Source organism: Nerophis ophidion, linkage group LG19 (genome assembly GCF_033978795.1).
Source record: "Nerophis ophidion isolate RoL-2023_Sa linkage group LG19, RoL_Noph_v1.0, whole genome shotgun sequence".
NCBI lineage: Eukaryota > Metazoa > Chordata > Actinopteri > Syngnathiformes > Syngnathidae > Nerophis > Nerophis ophidion.
Window position 1 is genome coordinate 24954332 of NC_084629.1, and position 20446 is coordinate 24974777.

At 38.4% G+C, this 20446-nt stretch overlaps 1 protein-coding gene and 1 long non-coding RNA gene across 5 annotated transcripts in view; one reads left to right on the plus strand and one right to left on the minus strand.

Annotated features, from left to right (window-relative positions):
- The window catches only part of LOC133538237 (uncharacterized), a 40984-nt gene extending 30385 nt beyond the window's left edge, over window positions 1-10599 (plus strand). Inside the window, exons 3-4 of the long non-coding RNA XR_009802952.1 lie at window positions 6133-6188; window positions 10303-10599. This is a non-coding gene — a long non-coding RNA (uncharacterized LOC133538237). The remainder of the gene's footprint in view (window positions 1-6132; window positions 6189-10302) is intronic.
- dgkh (diacylglycerol kinase, eta) overlaps window positions 1-20446 on the minus strand; it is a 156479-nt gene that overhangs the window by 1843 nt on the left and 134190 nt on the right. For all 4 annotated transcript variants that reach the window (XM_061879650.1, XM_061879649.1, XM_061879652.1 and 1 more), the window contains 4 exons: window positions 17016-17108; window positions 16815-16934; window positions 16603-16708; window positions 13491-13621 (listed from right to left, as the gene is read on the minus strand). In XM_061879650.1, coding sequence (XP_061735634.1) covers window positions 13491-13621; window positions 16603-16708; window positions 16815-16934; window positions 17016-17108 — 450 coding nt within the window. The remainder of the gene's footprint in view (window positions 1-13490; window positions 13622-16602; window positions 16709-16814; window positions 16935-17015; window positions 17109-20446) is intronic.

The window sequence follows — 20446 nt, forward strand, 5'->3', positions numbered from 1 at the left end:
TTGGGTCATGTGACCGCCTGGCTCTGTTTGATTGGTCCAACGTCACTAGTGACTGCATGTGATTGGTGAAACGCAGGCATGCGTAGATTCTACTTTGAAGCTCTGTCATTAACCAAAACAAACATTAATAGATCGATTAAAAAAAGTAGCGAGTAATGAGCTGAATGTAGATAAATGGAAAACAAACATTAATAGATCGATTAAAAAAAGTAGCGAGTAACGAGCTGAATGTAGATAAATGGAACGGAGTAAAAGTAGCGTTTCTTCTCTATAAATATACTCAAGTAAAAGTGAAAGTATGCTGCATAAAAACTACTCGTAGAAGTACAATTTATCCCAAAAGTTACTCAAGTAAATGTAACGAAGTTATTCAAGTAAATGTAACGGAGTAAATGTAGCGCGTTACTACCCACCTCTGGTAAAGAGTAAGTGTTTTGTTTCACTATCATTGTAGTTTAGTGTAACCGGTTCTCAAGCCGAGTGGTTAAAGCAGCTATCTTCCAATCAAAGGGAAGGGAGTTCATCGGTCAGGTCCATCCATCGGTAACTTGGAAATCTCCAGTCACAGTTTTATATCATAGTTTACCGTGAACGGTTCGCAATTAAATATGTTATTGGGGCCTGAAATGTCGCTTTCAGTAGGCCAAGGATAGCTAAGTAGTGGAAGCAGCTACCTCCCAATCAAAGGGTACAGGATTCAAATCTCAGTCATGACCATCCATAACTAGGAAAGCTCCAGCCGGATGAGGTAGTATTTTATATCATAGATTACCAAGACAGGTTCGCAATTAAATATGTCATTGGGGCCCGAAATTTGTCTGTATCCAGTACAAGGGTAGCTGAGTAGTTCAAGCAGCTACCTACAAATCAAAGGGGTCTGGGTTCAAATCCCACCCAGGTCCATTGGTAACTATGAAAGCTCCAGCGGCAAGAGTAAATATTTTATCTCATTGTTTACTGAGACAGATTCGCAAATGAATATGTCATTGGGGCCCGAAATCTTCCTCTCAGAAGACTAAGGATAGCTGAGTGGTTACAGTAGCTAGCTCACAATCAAAGAGTGCAAGGATCAAATCCCTGCCAGGTTCACTGGTAACTATGAAAACTCCAGCAGCAAGTGTAAATGTTTTATATTATAGCTCACTGAGACAGGTTCGCGATTAAATATGTCATTGGGGCCCGGAATCTTATTTAAAAAAGACCAAGGATAGCTCAATGGTTAAAGCTGCTAGCTCCCAATCAAAGGGCACTGGGTTCAAATCCCAGGCACATTGATTGGTAACTAGGAAAGCTATTGTTTTGTATCATAGTTTACTGAGACAGGTTATCAATTGAATATGTCATTGGGGCCCGAAATCTGTCTATAACAAGACCGAGAATAGCTGAATGGTTAAACAGCTAGCTCCCAATTAAAGGGTCCTGGGTTCAATCCCAGTCAGGTCGATCGGCTTGCCAAACCAAAGAATGCAGGAGTGGGGACGCCGGACAATGTGGGGTTGTATCACCTCCCCCACATAAAGTAAAGCTAAGTGGTAGCTGGTTAATTAACTTATAGTTAAAAATGTAAGTATGGGTTATAATAATAATAAATAGTCTATAGTCCAAAAGTCTAAGGGTAATTTCGGGGGTTAGCTCCTCCTGTGTGCTGAGGCTAAGGTTGGTAAGTGTACCATCGGTAATTCCTGGCTGGGATGGGTGGGAATAGGAACATGAATAATTAATCAGTGTTAGTGTTGACCAAACAGCTCTCCTCGGTCTGACCAACAATTAGTTAATAAAAAAAACAAAATAAATACAACAAATTGGAATGATTGAAGAGAGAAAAAATTCTAATTTGATAATGAAAAACAAAAGAAAAATAAATGGGTGGACGAATCCTCCTGACTAGCTGCAATTGAATAATAAAAAATATAAATGATGAATAATTGGATGATGAAAAAAAGATCAAGCATAATTTTAATAAATGATATGCAATTAACTTTTCTTAATAGTGTTTTTAATATTATCCATCCTTCTTTTTATTCATCCAATCTTTTTTTTTATTTTTCATTATCCAATTTAAATTTTTTCTCCCTTCAATTATTCCAATTTGTTGTACTTATTGGTACTTTTTTTATTTTTTTATTAACTAATTGACTATTTGTTGGTCAGACCGAGGAGAGCTGATTGGTCAACACTCACAATGATTAATTATTCATGTTCCTATTCCCACCCATCCCAGCCAGGAATTACCGATTGTACACTTACCAACTTTAGCCACAGCACACAGGAGGAGCTAACCCCCGAGGTTACCCTTAGACTTTTGGACTATAGACTACTTGTTATTATTACCCATACTTACCTTTTTAACTATAAGTTAATTAACCAGCTACTGTAACCACTCAGCTATCCTTAGTCTTCTTAAAGAGAGATTTCGGGGCCCAATGACATATTTAATTGAGCACCTGTCTCACTACTGAAAAAGAAACACTGAGTCCTTACTGAGATTTGAACCCAGTTCTCCTTGCTTGATGGTCAACAGTGTTAACCACTCAGCTGTCCTGGGTTTTATTAGGCTGTGAATGTGGGGCCCTAATGACAAATGTAATCAAGGAGTTCTTTCTCTCTCATTTTACCAAAACTAATGGAGAGGAAGTACTAGCAGACATTCCATGCAGTGTAGACCGACATAAATCCCACCCAGAGTTAAATTGCTCTCACTACTGATGTTTGGACAAGTGTAGCCTACCTTGGCAATACATGCCACTACATTGGAGACTCGAATATGAAGTCAATCTCCCTTACTACCATGCCACTAGAGGAAAGACATTCAGCATCCAACATTGCAGAATGGTTGGAATAGGTAGTAGGCAGGTTTGAAATTCCCCTAAGCAAAATTATTGCTATTGTGCAGGACAATGGTGCACTTTATAAAAAAAAAAAAAAAACATTTTTGTAACACTTGCCTTGTTTTATTTGGCAAGTCGAAAGGACATTGTGCCAGTATGCTGTTTTTTTAAATAAAGTATTGGAAATGTTAGAAATGTAGTTTGTCTCTTTTATCCGATTATTAATCGAAGTAATAATCCACAGATTAATCGATTATCAAATTAATTGTTAGTTGCAGCCCCAATATATATATATATATGTGTGTATACAGAGGTGGGTAGAGTAGCCAGAAATTGTACTCAAGTAAGAGTACTGTTACTTTAGAGATTTATTACTCAAGTAAAAGTAAGGAGTAATCATCCAAATATTTACTTGAGTAAAAGTAAAAAGTATGTTGTGAAAAAACTACTCAAGTACTGAGTAACTGATGAGTAACCTGTTCTTTTAATAATTACGGCAACAGATAATGCACAACAACATAAAAATAGCAATGAGCAAATTCATAGCCAGGAATATCTCTTAAGCAACTAAAACATCCATCCATCCATTTTCTACTGCTTATTCCCTTTCGGGGTCGCGGGGGGCGCTGGCGCCTATCTCAGCTACAATCGGGCGGAAGGCGGGGTACACCCTGGACAAGTCGCACCTCATCGCAGGGCGCAACTAAAACAATAATATATATTTAATAATAATACATTAAAATAAAAAAAATAAAGGCAAATTGAGCTACAATAACTTAACAGCACCATAGGCTCAGTAGGCATTTATTGATTGATTGATTGATTGAAACTTGTATTAGTAGATTACACAGTACAGTACATATTCCCTACAATTGACCAGTAAATGCTAACACCCCAATAAGTTTTTCAACGTTAATCAATTACTTAATAAATGACCAAGTCGAGGTGATCTACCTCATATATACATACACACACATATCATATATATGTGTATATATATATATATATGTATATATATATATATATATATATATATATATATATATATATATATATATATATATTAGGGGTGGGCAAATTAATGCGTTAATTATGAGTTAACTCATCAATCTATAACGCCGACAATTATTTTATCGCACATTTGCGTATGTTGTTTACATGCTTTTATTTTGTTAACACCTTTTCTTAACAAGATGGCGTCGCCCGGCGTCGAGGGGCTCTTGGTAAAGATGGAACATTTGGCAAAAATACCGGACAATTCTGCAAATTTCATGGCTGGCTTACAGCGTGGTCACTCCGGGATCACTTACAACCGCCAGACAATTCTGGATGTGGATAGATCGGGCGGTATTGGACTGAATGACGCGTGCTTGCTAGACCGGCTAGCTAGCATGGGAATACTTTGCCGGCTACATCCAGCGGCCTGTGAAGCAGCGGAGTATGTTTGTTGTCTGTCTATTTATGAATAATGCAGACGAGGCGTGTTGGCTGAGTTCTTAACGTTTGCTTTCAGAGCGTGCATATCACAACATACAAGATGCCGTCATGGCGACACAACCTATACTGGGCTACCGCGCATGCTCGTCACTCCTGTTGCATGCTGGGTAGGGTAGTTATTTTTTCCCCTGGCTCATAACATCACAATATAGTACCATGTATATGCGTTCAGTTTATCAAAGCACCAAGCAAACAATCGGAAAATTCCCATCATATCAATTCCTAGATATGGTCATAATTATTTTAAGTGCACTACGCAGAATAAACACATTATTAATATTGCTACTACGGATAATTTGATCAAAAATTCCCTAAAACAGCCCACTACCTATAATATAGGTTTTTTAAACATAAGATCCCTGATAAAAAAAATGTTTCTGCTGTTACCTCAGAAATTGCCTGTTCAGATGTTATGATTGTGGCTCAGAGATTTGTATGTAGATTATATTTATTTTCCATAACAAACAGGATAACTTAAATATCCTGGCAGTGGTAGTAATAAGCTTAAATGTTTGTATTTACATTTTTTGAGTTGATTTTCATAAAATATGCTATTTAACTGCTACTGTTTAACAAGGACTGATTTAAATTGTGTTTGCACAACAAATGTTTTGGCGCTTTTGTTCATGTGGGGGAATATTCCAATAAAGGTGCACTACACACTACTTTTGAATTCATTATTGGGCTTTGCGTATACAATGCAGTTAATTGCGATTAATCAGAGAAATAGTGCGATTAACTTCGATTAAAATTTGTAATCGTTGCCCAGCCCTAATATATATACATATACAGTATATAATTTATAGTTTTTTATTTTGCCGTTTTTGTTGAAATGTTAAAGGTGTTTTAATGAATATACATGCATGTTTAACATGTAGATTCCTATCTTTCATGAACACAAGAATATAAGTTGGTGTATTACCTGATTCTGATGACTTGCATTGATTGGAATCAGTATAGTGCTGATAATGTCCACATTTTCAAATGGAGGAGAAAAAAAGTTCCTCTTTTCTGTCTAATACCCCATGAAAGTCGTTGGTTTTTGGCATCTTATTTGTCCAGCTTCCATATTCGTTTTTATACACTTTACAAGAAATACATTGGGGGCAAACTCCGTAGCTTGCTCGCTTGTTTGCGCTGGCTTTCGGAGACTCTTATTTTCTTAGCGCAGGCGCGATGGAGCTGCGCTTTTATTGTGAAGACAGGAACTGTGCGATCAGTCTTTAGGCTTTTGACGGGAAGTACGGTTGAAATAAAAAGTGTCTTTTTTCCTTTACACTTTTGATTGATTTAAACTTTTATTAGTAGATTGCACAGTACAGTACATATTCTGCACAATTGACCACTAAATGGTAACACCCCAATAAGTTTTTCAACTTTTTTAGGTCGGATTCGACGTGTGACGGTCACGTGACCGCCTGGTTTTGTTTGATTGGTCCAACGTCACCAGTGACTGCATTTGATTGGTGAAACGCAGGCATGCGTAGTTCCTACTCTGAATGCGTGTCTGACAAAATCAAAACAAACAAAACGTGCATTAACAGATCGATAAAAAAAAAGTAGCGAGTAATAAATGGAGCGGAGTAAAAGTAGCGTTTCTTCTTTATATATATACTAAAGTAAAAGTAAATGTATGTTGCATAAAAACTACTCTTAGAAGTATAATTTATCCCAAAAGTTACTCAAGTAGATGTAACGGAGTAAATGTAGCGCGTTACTACCCACCTCTGTACGAAACACAACAATACACAATATTTGCAGGTAAAAGTACTTGTAACAACTGACATGTTGTTCACTCCCCTTTTAGGTGGAGGCATTTGCAGGATTAGCACCACTAAGTGGTCAAAAGATGAAACTGCAGTGGTAAGTACAGTAAACACACAACCAATGACACAACATAACCACGGGTCGAAATAGAATTGAAGCAAAATCCCACATTTCCAAAATACTTAACTGCAGAGAGCACCAAACAATTATGAGGGTAAGGCAAGGAGGCCGTTACTTGTACAAATGCACTTTATATTAAATAACTGTCATCTAAATAATTATACTGAAATGCAATGAAATACAAAACCCAAAACCAGTGAAGTTGGCACGTTGTCTAAATAGTAAATAAAAACAGAATACAATGATTTGCAAATCATTTTCAACCTATATTAAATTGAAAAGACTGCAAAGACAAAAAACTTAATGTTCGAACTGGAAAACTTTGTTATTATTTGCAAATACTAGCTCATTTGGAATTTGATGCCTGCAACATGTTTCAAAAAAGCTGGGAAAAAAGACTGAGAACGTTGAGGAATGCTCATCAAACACTTATTTGGAACATCCCACAGGTGAACAGGCTAATTGGGAACAGGTGGGTGCCATGATTGGGTGTAAAAGCAGCTTCCATAAAATGCTCAGTCATTCACAAACAAGGATGGAGCGAGGGTCACCACTTTGTCAACAAATGCGTGAGCAAATCGTCAAATGGTTTAAGAACAACATTTCTCAACCTGCTATTGTAAGGATTTTAGGGATTTCACAATCCACGGTTGGTAATATCACCAAAAGGACAAATCACTGCACATAAGCAGCATGCCCATGACTTTCGATCCCTCAGGCGGTACTGCATCAAAAAAACAACATCATTGTGTTAAGGATATCACCGAATGGGCATAGGAACACTTCAGATAACCACTGTCAGTAACTACAGTTGGTCGCTAAATCTGTAAGTTCAAGTTAAAACTCTACTATGAAAAAGTGAAAGCCATTTATCAACAACACCCAGAAACGCCGCCAGCTTTGCTGGGCCCGAGCTCATCTAAGATGGACTGATGCAAAGTGGAAGAGTATTCCGTGGTCTGACGAGTCCACATTTGAAATTGTTTTTGGAAACTGTGGATGTCGTGTCCTCCGGAACAAAGAGGAAAAGAAACATCCAGATTGTTATAGGCACAAAGTTCAAAAGCCAGCCTCTGTGATGGTATGGGGGGTGTATTAGTGCCCAAGGCATGGGTAATTTACACATCTGTGAAGGCAACATTAATGCTGAAAGGTACAAACAGGTTTTGGGGCAACATATTTTGCCATCCAAGCAAAGTTATCATGGACGCCCCTGCTTATTTCAGCAAGACAATGCCAAGCCACGTGTTACAACAGCGTGGCTTCATAGTAAAAGACTGGGTACTAGACTGGCCTGCCTGTAGTCCAGACCTGTCTCCCATTGAAAATGTGTGACGCATTATGAAGCCTAAAATACCACAACCGAGACCCCGGACTGTTGAACAACTTAAGCTGTACATCAGGCAAGAATGGCAAAGAATTCCACCACAAAAGCTTCAAAAATTGGTCTCCTCAGTTTCCAAACCTTTACTAAGTGTTGTTAAAAGGAAAGGCCATGTAACACAGTGGTAAAAATGCCTCTGTGACAACAATTTTGCAAAGTGTTGCTGACATAAATTTTAAACTTAATGATTATTTGCAAAAAAAAATCAGTTTCTCAGTTAGAACATGTTGCAGGGATCAAATTCCAAAATAAGCTAATATTTGCAAATAACAACAATGTTTTCCAGTTTGAACATTAAATATCTTGTCTTTCCAGTCTATTCAATTGAATATAAGTTGAAAAGGATTAGCAAATCATAGTATTCTGTTTTCATTTACCATTTACACAACATGCCAACTTAAATGGTTTTGGATTTTCTACAATAACTATTCTAACAAAATGCCTCAGGGGTGTCCTAACTTGTTCCAGTAAAATGGAAGGATGCAAGGAACACTTTCACACATTTTGGACATTAAGGATGATTAACGCAAACAAATCTACACCAATATATGCTAAGCCAGAGGTTTTGAAAGTCAACCCAGGGGCCATTTGCCGCCCACAGCTATTTGTTTTAAAAGGCTCACGACACACTGTAAAAATGCTATTAAAAATTGATTAAAAATATACAGAAAAGTGGGAAAAAAAGAGCAAATAAGTGAAATAACAATTGGCAATGTTGACTGTAATTACACAAAGCTGCCTTGCAGGCAGTTTTTTTATTTACTTAAAACTAAATAATAATGAATCGAAAAATCAATGTTATGAACTTTTGACCTTTTTAAAGGCTCCAATGACTTCACATCAAATATTCGACTTCGAAATATTTTTGGGGGATCTGAAGTGCATCTAGAGATTTAAGCGTTAAAAGTATTTTTAACACTTTTATGAGTGGGGCCCTTTTGGATCCTAATAATTGTATTGTTTTCTTCTGTTTAATTGTATTTGCTCAAAAATGAATTAATTTAAATCAATAGTGTCATGAATTATTTTCCCATTTAAGACTCCAATTACTTCCCATCAAATATTCCACTTAAACAATTATTTTATTGTAAAATATTGCTTTTTTTGTGTTTTTGCAATAAAAAAAGTGTTTTCTTTGACAAAAAGGGCAGGAAACATAAACAAAACTTTATATTAACAGATAGATCTGATGTTGATGTAGAGATTCAAGCATTGAATAATAAAAAAATATATATTATAAGACTTATTTTAACCTTTTTAATGACTGAGACCCTTTTAGGTCGCCTGGACCAAACTTAAGAGGACCCTTTAACGTTAAAAAATAATCTATATATTGTAATGGTTTTGAAAATGAAAAATATCAAAATGGCCCCTGCATGCTTTGATTTTTCAGTGTGTGGCCCTCAGTGGAAAAAATTTAGACACTACCGACTAATTATCTGAACAAAACATCCACATTTGTGCTGAAAACAAAGTTTCGTTGTACTTGTTGCAATGACAATAAAGACCATACCTACCTACCTACATTAGTTTCGTTGTGTGGGTGACAGAAATTTAGAGTCAACTAATAACTTAGGCTGTCAAAAATAATTTGATTAATCACAAAATATATTGCAATAATCATGCACATACGGAGATTAATCACACAATGTATTTTTGCTCATTTGCCTGTGACTAAGTATTGGGGTGTTTTTTTAATGAATTGCATTTTTTAAAGTCACCGGTAATTGACATCATGTAAGTGAGTTTATACTTTTAGTAATACTTGTGATTATATTCATGATTAATCCAAATTCAAAAGTGTAATTAATCTGATTTTAAAAATAGATCATTTGACAGCATTACTAAGACCATTTAGATAATAATGAATTATTTAAATTTTCACGAACTGAGCAGGGCCAATAAAAAACAAGCTGCAGGCCTCACTTTGGACACCCCGGCTATATACAAGTCCAGCAGACTATTAAAAAAAAATGACTCACCAAAGGTAACAAAGGTAGATTTTGTTGTTTCTATGATTTTTGGGTTGTATAACTTCTTTTTACACAAGTATCTTTAAAAGTTGCTTTTTTTTTTTTTTTTTTACATTATTTGTATATTTTTTACATGGCAGCTGATGGTGGTGACGGGAGCTTTTTATTTCTTAATAAATGTTTGCCTCAAATGAATAAATTAATAAATAGGAAACACTGCATCCACTTCCTCTTTTTCCTGTGCATGTGAAAATTACTTAACGTAAATCTAGACTATAAGCAGCTACTTTTTTCCTACACTTTGTGCCCTAATAAAATGGTGCTGCTAATTTATGTATTTGTCTTCGCTGAAACCAGAAAATAAAAGTAAAACAAACAAACAGATAAGCTACTTTGTTTGTGCTAAGGCGCCATCTTTTGGACGAGTTCGCTCACTGCAGGTGCTGCAGTGTCCTTCTACTAGTGTTTTGTTTTTTTTCGAACCTGAGTACCATTCAGTCTTCTCGCCGTCCATAGCGTTTCTACTCATATGGATTCTTCATCGCTCCAAGCAACGTTTGTAAGGTTTACAACATAACTAAACCAATTCTTATTTACTAAACTGTCTCATGTGTGATATTTGTAAGTGCTATTGTAATGTAATGATGCTAGCATTGTTAGCAGTAGCTAATATTTGAACACATTTGCGAGTATCTTATTAACTTACAAAGGCATTCTTTTTGTATTGTTTCAGTTTCACAAATTCCTCAGTAAATTCACCAAAACGACACCGTGGAGTTATTGAGTATGTTTAGCTGATTGGAGATTGGGTCCATGAAGACGACTGCTGTTTTGTTTGATCAGCCGTTTTACTGCCGTGTTACAGACACAGTTTGGAAACAATTAAGGTATGTGAATATACATTTATCTTTCTGTATAAATAACTCCTTTTGCAATGTATATATATATATCTTCCGCTTATGCGGCTAAATTATGGAAAAAATAATGTTTTCCCCCAATAATTTACTGGGTGCAACTTCTATCCGGTGCGCCCTATAGTCCACAAAATAGACTACCATATTTTTCGGGGTATAAGTCGCACCTGCCGAAAATGCATAATAAAGAAGGAAAAAAACATATATACGTCGCACTGGAGTATAAGTCGCATTTTTGGGGGAAATTTATCTGATAAAACCCAACACCAAGAATAGACATTTGAAAGGCAATTTAAAATAAATAAAGAATAGTGAACAACAGGCTGAATAAGTGTACGTTATATGACGCATAAATAACCAACTGAGAAGGTGCCTGGTATGTTAACGTAACATATTATGGTAAGAGTCATTCAAATAACTATAACATATAGAACATGCTATACGTTTACCAAACATTCTGTCACTCCTAATCGATAAATTCTATGAAATCCTATACGACTAGTCTCTTACGTGAATGAGCTAAATAATATTATTTTATATTTTACGGTAATGTGTTAATAATTTCACACATAAGTCGCTCCTAAGTATAAGTCACACCCCTGGGCAAACTTCTGAAAAAAACTGCGACTTATAGTCAGAAAAATACGGTAATCATATTTTTGTAAAGAAGTAATACAGTAGAATTAGCTTTAACTTACAGTTGTGTAAATGCCACCATGAATCGCCTGCTGATGGCATCATAGCGTCAAAAATAAAACATGTTCTCTTCACTTTCTCCCATATTATGATGTAGAACATGTTAAATCCATACATTTTTGTTTTCGCAGTGAGAAATCCAACTTCCTCATCTCACTTGAAAAAACATTTGATTGGCCCTCTTTGTAACTGAATCCCACCCACTCTTTCATATGTACGCTGTGACTGGATATATCCCCAACTTATTCTAACCTATCTACAAGACACTTAATATAATGGGATTTTGTTTCTGTCAACATTTTCATCTCGTTTTTATTTGCTGACTAAAATGTCAATTAATAATTTTTCCCTCCTTGTTTTTCCTTCATTTTTTCACTTTTTTGGTAGCAAAAAAAATGTTAAGTTGTCATCGTCTTGGCCAATGTACATTTGTTTTGATTAGTCATCTCTTTTTCGTCAGGGGAAAATAGGTTGTTGATGATAGCGAAGACGAAAATTATTAGTCTACAAAATCAACATTGATGGGAAATAATGTAAAGCTGCGACCTTTGTACAACCCTAAATACAAAGACAATCATTTTAGTATGGGTGCCCTAATCCAATATTGATGTCTGGGGTTGTTCCGATATCAGCAAATAAAAAAACAGTTTGAATCAACTTGTTTGTAAAATGGCTCTGATACAAGCAGTCCTGCATTGTGTTTACTTGTGTAAAGCTGGGCAGCCAGTGAACATGGTAGGCTATAGGCTACTAGGAACAAGCAGCTACATAACAGCTAAGCATACAATATCACACAAGCTAAACATACGTAATAAGCGGTGTTCGTAATACATAATAAACTTTTACTGGTAACGAGTAATTTAAATAATTACTTTTATGTACGCTAAAATGCTGTTACCGATATGTTTGATGTAGTTTTGAAAAATTAACTTGATATCAAATAGAAATAGGCAACACACAGCAGACAACATAACATGTAGGCTAAGTACACACACACACACACACACACACACACACACACACACACACACACACACACACACACTTATACTACTACTACTACAAGGGAATAACGAATAACAACTCAATGATTGATGTGACAAGCTTGCCACCCTACAATGCCCCCTTGGTGGACAAGTTAAGATATGACAGCCATGGGAGCACATTCAACCAGACACAATTCAGTAAAAAGATTCAACAGAGCTGCCGTTAATGCCGACAAACTGCCGCTGCCAAGCTAACAAAAACATCCATCCATCCATTTTCTACCGCTTGTCCCTTTCTGGGTTGCTGGGGGTGCTGCATTCGGGCGGTAGGCAGGGTACACCTTGGACAAGTCGCCACCTCATCGCAGGGCCAACACAGATAGACAGACAACATTCACACACCCGGGGCATTTGGTGTTGCCAATCAACCTATCCCCAGGTGAATGTCTTTGGAGGTGGTAGGAAGCCAGAGTACCCAGAGGAACCCACACAGTCACAGGGAGAACATGCAAACTCCACACAGAAAGATCCCGAGCCCAGGATTGAACCCAGGACCTTCGTATTGTGAGGCACATGCACTAACCCCTGTACCACCGTGCTGCCCGTTAAGAGACACAGACCATGAATTGATTTACAAGTTGAAAAACTTATTCAAGTGTTGCCATTTAGTGGTCAATTGTATGGAATATGTACTGTACTCTGCAATCTACTAATACAATTTTCAATCAATCAACTAAGCCAAAATTCTACTCGAAGCGAGCTCTTGCTCACATCATTTGAAACAGGCACGCACACACACGCACGCAGCTCTCATGAAACGTCTCAACTGCAATTGCCAGATATTTTAAGTTTTTTTACATTCCCTTGTTAGTAAAAAAAACCAACCTATTTTTGGTAAAGTAAGAAGCAAATTACATTTTATAAGCCGTATTCAGAATACTGGTCATAGCTGTTATTAATTGAACAATACTGCATTGTTTAAAGTAACAATTTGTCAGTTCACACAAGTACAGTATCTCATAAAGCAATAACATTTCAAAAGAGTGAGGATGTGTTCGTAGACGCCACAGTATTCAAGCGTACACACAACCTGCATCAGGAGCCAAGATGGAACTAGACCCTCGCACTGCTACCTTCCGAGTCTAGTCCTGTTTGGACCGGTCGAGACCATTTGGACCTCCTCCCTCAACTACACCCACGAAGCAGACAGTCAGGACAGAAACAAGCCAAGCAGAGCAATGCAGTGCAGCCAAAGGACAGCGTCATTCAAGAGACACACCAGGAGGACAGAGAGAGAGAGTGTGTGTGTGTGTGTGTGTGTGTACCTTTAGGTCCCTCCTCTCCAGGTGCAGCAGCTCCGAGCCTTGGATGTCGTGTCGGATGAAAGTGTCCCGGTACTCTCCCAGACTCAGCTGCTCCAGCCAGACGCTCACCTCCTCTGTGCCCCATCTCTCCACTACACACACACACACACACACGTACACAACTTGATATGTCACACACACACATTGGGGTGCATATGTGGTAAATCATTGGAGGATGCAAGAGAGGAAATTTAAAAAAAGTAGAGCAAGAGAGGCGGCAGCTGGCAGGAAGGAAAGGATGGCGGTCCCTCTAAAAGAAGGGGGTCACTTCCAAGAGCATGCAGGCAACCGGAGGAGGGAAAAGGATGAGGGAGGCAGAAATATAGCAGAGCTCATCTTGCTGAGCTAATTTCTGATTTCCTAGTTGCTTTATGACCACAAAAGTACAAAAAAACTAACCCTGAGTTTGTGTGGGTGTTGGAGTCACTTTGGTCTGCGCTCTTACATGTCCTTCATAGACCAAAATGTGCTCCAAGCACACAAAAGGACAATAGGTCCCTCATCTCTCACGCTAACATTAGCCTATTAGCCAGCAAAGGCTAATCCTCCTGGCGAGCAGGTAATAACACAAAAACATGGGATGCCACAAGGTAGCTTTTCAGAGCAGCACAGCTCCAGAGTAACGACAGCCGCAATGAACACGACAAGGATGTGCGGCTCACGGGATTCTCCTGCGTTTACTTCTCCAGACACTTTTATCCAAGAGGAGACTGAGGGCGCCGGGAGAAACTGAGCCGAGAGTCAATACTGCAGCAACGAGGTGAGCTAACGTTAGTGTGTGTGTCTTTTCTAGTCACATGTCCACAAGTTTTTCTGCATGCTCACAAGAATTAATACCTGCTTTTGCCAAATCCTCAATACTAATAGTTGGGTAGTGCTGTGCGATATGGACAAATATATTTATCCCACTGTAGATAATTTTACATCACGAATTAGGGATTGGTACTACACCCATTTGAACCGATACAGTGCCATGGGAATCGATACTGGAACTCAAGGGTACCAATTGTTTAATAATGAAATTGTGTTTTTTTAATGTAACATTTAAAAATGAGCTGATTTAATGTTGTCCAGTTGTCATATATTGTTTTATTATTACATTTGTCTCATTTGTGATGTAGTTACACTTCCAAGACATTAGATGGCAGTACTGTGAATGCCATGTTGTCTATCTAGGAAGTAGCTGAATGTGTTATGTTGCGTCCTACAACGTGTTTACACTGTAAGCATTGTGCTTATGACACACCAGCTGTTTGATTGTAACATTCATCTTAGTTGTACTTTTCATTACCAAATGTTGGGGTGTTAAAATCGCCATGTAAAATCGCTAATGCTGACAGTAGTTAGTGTTTGACAAATCCAAGTTTGTGCATTTTGGAAGAGTGGAGACCAAGTATACTTGATTTATTGGAGTTTAACTGTTGCGATCCGCTGCTTGGATCTTCACATATTGTTGCTTTGTTCCATTTTTATATCACTTTCGGTAGTTTGACCTCCTTATTTTCTGTTTAGTCTGTCACCATGGTTTCATATTATTTCCACCTGCTACTCTTGGTTCCCGCACACTTTATTTAAGCTTGCCCCTTTTGTTAGTTCTGCCTGGGATCCTAATTTTCTTATACGCAACTAGTGACGACTGCTATTGATTCTATTACTTGCTAGCTCTCCCGCTAAGCTCTATTTTATTCCTAGCTTTCATGCTAGTCGTTTTGCTTTCTCTCTTTGTGCCTTCGTGCCAAGTGTTTGTGATACGTTTGTTATTTCTAGCCTCCATGCTAGCGCCATTTGTTTGCCTTTTTCTATTACCACCAGTGTTTTTGTTGTAGCCTGTTTTGAGTTTATTAAATCGTTATTTCTTACCTTTTGCTGCGTTCTTGCCGACAAATCCGTCATTGTTATGCCACACAGTCCTCACATTAACGTTGCAACATTACTCAGACTGATTGTTTATGTGAGTCTGAGTTTGGTCTGCAACCGGACGTGAAGTCACGTGCAACAAAGGTATCAAAATATGTAACCGACCGACAACCTGGTAGTACCGACGGAAAAGTATCAAATTTGAAACACATCTCTAATCACGTTATAGTATTTTTCCTTCAAATTATATACACACACTTAATTTCTTTAAACCAGGTTTAATTTAAAAAATAAAACACATAGAAACACAAAATACTTCCTTGGCAGAAGAAACATTAAATATTGTTCTGGCTTCTTAATAGCCATATAATTTTTATTAGACTGTTTAGATATGTTTATTTTCTTCCCTTTTAATTTGTAAATGTTTTAGTGTTCTTTTAATGATATAGAAAGAACAGGTTTTGTGGTGCTTCACTTTTAAATTATGCAACGTCACACGGGTTCACTTCCTGTTGTCATTATTCCTTCAAGTATGTATCGATCACTTTGTGCTAGGAGAGCACAGCCTGTTGGTTCAATGTTGTTATGACAGTAATGTCTTGATACAAGTTAAAGTTAAAGCACCAATAATTGTCACACACACTCCTGGTGTAGCGAAATTATTCTCTGCATTTGACCCATCCCCTTGATCACCCCCTGGGAGGTGAGGGGAGCAGTGAGCAGCAGCGGAGCCGCACCTTAGAATCATTTTTGGTGTTTTAACTACCAATTCCAACACTTGATGCTAAGTGCCAAGCAGGGAGGTAATGGGTCCCATTTTTATAGTCTCTGGTATGACTTGGCCGGGGTTTGAACTCACAACCTACCGATCTCAGGGCGGACACTCTAACCACTAGGCCACTGAGTAGGTTGATACATGTTGAGATTGGGGTTTGTAGTTTACTGCATGCAAACAGTTAGCATGTGTTAAGTACCACGTTTTTTGAGTCTGAGGTGTTCGGCTGGAAAAATAGCTAAAAGGTCAGTATGCTAATGATAGCATGCTAACAGTAAGCATGTGTCAAGTACCGAAGAGTATGAGTCTGAGGTGTTACATAATACAACATTTCACTTCCTGCCACGTGTCCCAATACTTTTGTCCAGTGTTTTTTCACCGTGAGGGACAGAAGACGTCTTCCACCAAAGGGGCTGCTGTAGGAAGTGGGCGTGGCCTCACCTGACTGAGGGCTGATCTTCTTGGCCGCCTTCTCCTTCTTGAACTTGGGCACTATGCGAAAGACGCCACCGCGACTGTTCCTCTTGCCGTAACCCAGAGAGGGGTCCTGGTGCACAAGCACAGTCAACCTATAGCCTTTCCTTTAGCTCACCCCGCCCACTCGCAACGTGGAAGCCGCGCCTCGCATGCAGAAACTCGCCAGTGGTGCTCACCTCCTCGTCGTTGGGCTGCAGGATGTGGTAGAGCCACTGGATCTCTCCCAGCTTGCCCAGTGCCAGCTCCAGACTCTGCAGCGAGGCGGACAGCTCCTCCTCCTCCGGTGGGTCCAGTTGCTACGGGGAAAGTTGTCCTCGTTGCACGCCGCACATTCATTGGTGGATGCGGGAGAGGTAAAGAAAGCCTTGATGACTCACCAGAGAGACGCGGCCCAGCAGAAGCGATTCAGTCTCGTTGTACAGAGCCTTGACGGTGCTGGCCACCTCGATGGCTGTGTTCCTGGACAGACTCTGGGCCAGACAAACCACAATTGTTGCTAACAGTTAGCATAAGTCCAAACTGCATGCTATGACTCTGAGTTGTACGGCAGCAAAATTGGCTCAAAAAGTTAGCATGCTAACAGTTAGCATATGTCCAAACTGCATGATATGACTCTGACTTGTACGGCAGCAAAATTGGCTCAAAAAGTTAGCATGCTAACAGTTAGCATATGTCTAAACGGCATTATTTAACTCTGAGGTGTCTAGTGTGTACCCCGCCTTCCGCCCGATTGTAGCTGAGATAGGCGCCAGAGCCCCCCGCGACCCCAAAAGAGGGAATAAGCGGTAACAAATGGATGGGTGTATGGCAACAAAATTCTCCGAAATAGTTAGCATGCTAACAAACTCTTTAAAAAGGAGCCTATTAGCAACAACATTTTGTAGGAGTTTAAAGGCCTACTGAAACCCACTACTACCGACCACGCAGTCTGATAGTTTACACATCAATGATGAAATATTAACATTGCAACACATGCCAATACGGCCTTTTTAGTTTACTAAATTACAATTTTAAATTCCCCGCGGAGTTTCTTGTTGAAAACGTCACGGAATGATGACGCGTGCGCGTGATGTCCCGGGTTACAGGGGAAATATTAGCGCAGCACCATTTGCGGCTAATTACACAGTATTTTGGACATCTGTGTTGCTGAATCTTTTGCAATTTGTTCAATTAATATTGGAGAAGTCAAAGTAGAAAGATGGAGTTGGGAAGCTTTTATCCTTAAGCCACACAAACATGGTGTTTCCTTGTTTAAAATTCCCGGAGGTGAAGCTTTACTATGGATCAGAGCGGTCAAGCAAACATGGTTCCCGACCACTTGTCAACCGGCAGGTTTCGGTGAGAAAATTGTGGTAAGAAGTCGGCTCTTACCGGATATCAGCTGAGAACGCGCCGTCCATGCAGCTGCCGTGACTTCCCTCAGAGACTCTGGCGTCAACACACCCGTGGACACACCCCTCCGACCATCAGGTACTATTTAATCTCACTAAAACACTAGCAACACAATAGAAAGATAAGGGATTTCCCAGAATTATCCGAGTAAATGTCTAAAAACATCTGAATCTGTCCCAATGCAATCGCCTTTTTTTTTTTTTTTCTAGTCCTTCGCTATCAACATCATCATCCACGAATCTTTCATCCTCGCTCAAATTAATGGGGGAATTGTCGTTTTCTCGGTCCGAATAGCTGTTGCTGCTGGAGGCTCACATTAAAAACAATGTGAGGACATGAGGAGCCCTCACCCTTGTGACGTCATCTTCTGCGACTTCCGGTAAAGGCAAGGCTTTTTTATCAGCACCAAAAGTTGCAAACTTTATCATCGATGTTCTCTACTAAATCTTTTCAGCAAAAAGAAGGCAATATCACGAAATGATCAAGTATGACACCTAGAATGGCCCTGCTATCCCCGTTTAAATAATACAATCTCATTTCAGTAGGCCTTAAAAGGTAATATTCTAAAATGACATTTTTTAGAATATGCAATTTTGTGAGAGGAAACGGTTGGCATGTGTCACTTACCAAGTTATATGACTGAGTTGGGCGGCTGAAAAATTGGCTAAAAACGTTGGCGTGTGTAATGTTAACATGTGAGCATGCTAACAGTTAGCATGTCTCAAGCACCAAGTTATTTGTCTCTGAGGTGCACAATGGCAAATATGCCCAAAAAAGTTAGCGTGCTAACAGTTAATAAATGTCAAGTTACAAGTTATGTGACTCTGAGGTGTACAATGGCAAAATTGGCAAAAAAACAAAACAAGAAGCATGCTAACAGTTAGCATATGTCTAAACGGCATTATATGACTCTGACGTGTACGGCAGCAAAGTTGGCTAAAAAAGTTAGCATGTTAACAAACTTTAAAAAGGAGTCTATTAGCAAAAAGGTTTTGTCGGAGTTTAAACAAAAAGGTAAATATTCTAAAATTACATTTTTTAGAATATGCGATTTTGTGAGAGGAAACAGTTGGCATGTGTCACTTACCAAGTTATATGACTCTAAATTGTGTTGCTGAAAAATTGGCTAAAAAAGATGGCGTGCTAATGTTAACTAGTTAGCATGCTAACAGTTAGCATGTCTCAAGCACTGAAGTGCACAACGGAAAATTGGCCCAAAAAGTTAGCATACTAACAGTTAATAAATGTCAAGTTACAAGTTATGTGAGTCTGAGTTGCACAGCGGCAAAATTGACAAAAAAAAAAAGTTAGCATGCTAACAGTTAGGTTATGTCTAAATGGCATTATTGGACTCTGAGGTGTACGGCAGCAAAATTAGCTAAAAAAGTTCGCATGCTAACAAACTCGTTAAAAAGGTGTCTATTAGCAACAACAATTTGTAGGAATTTAAACAAAAAGGTATTATTTTAAAATGATTTTTTTTAGATTATGCAATTTTGTGAGAGGAAACGGTTGGCATTTGTCACTTACCAAGTTATATGACTCTGTGTACAGCGGAAAAATTGGCTAAAAAAGTTAGCATGCTAACAAACTTTTTAAAAAGGAGTCTGTTAGCAACAACATTTTGTCACATTTTTTAACAAAAAGGTATGTTTGTAAAATGAAATTTTTTGTTAACTAGAAAATTGCAATTTTGTGAGAGTTTGCGCATTATTGCTGTATGCCGCGGAAATGATTAACGTGTCACTTACCAATTTTTATGACTGAGTTGCACGGCTGAAAAATTGGCTAAAAAAGTTAAGATTGACATGCTAAAATGCTAACACTTAGCATGTCTTTAGCAACAAGTTATTTGACTGTGAGGTGCGCAGCGGCAAACGAGGCCCACCCCCCCAAAGAAAGTTAGCATGCTCACAGTTTTTGATTGATTGATTGATTGATTGATTGATTGAAACTTTATTAGTAGATAGTACAGTACATATTCTGTACAATTGAACACTGTATGGTAACACCTGAATACGTTTTTCAACTTTTTTAAGTCGGGGTCCACGTAAATCAATTTGTGGTAAACAGTTAACAAATGTGAAGTAACAAGTTATATGGATATGAGGAGTACGGCGGCAAAATTGGCAAAAATAGTTAGCATGCTAACAGTTAGCATATGTTCAAACCGAATTATATGACTTTGGGAAGTACAGCAGCAAAACTGGCTAAAAGAAGTTAGTATGCTAACACATTAGCAACAGCATTTTGTAGGAGTTTGAACAAAAAGGTAATATTCTAAAATGACATTTTCTATCAATCAGAATATGCAATTTTGTGGGAAATTGCTTGTAAATTAAAGTTAGCGTGCTATAGTTAACATGGTAGCATGTTAACAGTTAGCATGTCTCAAGCACCAAGTTATTTGACTCTG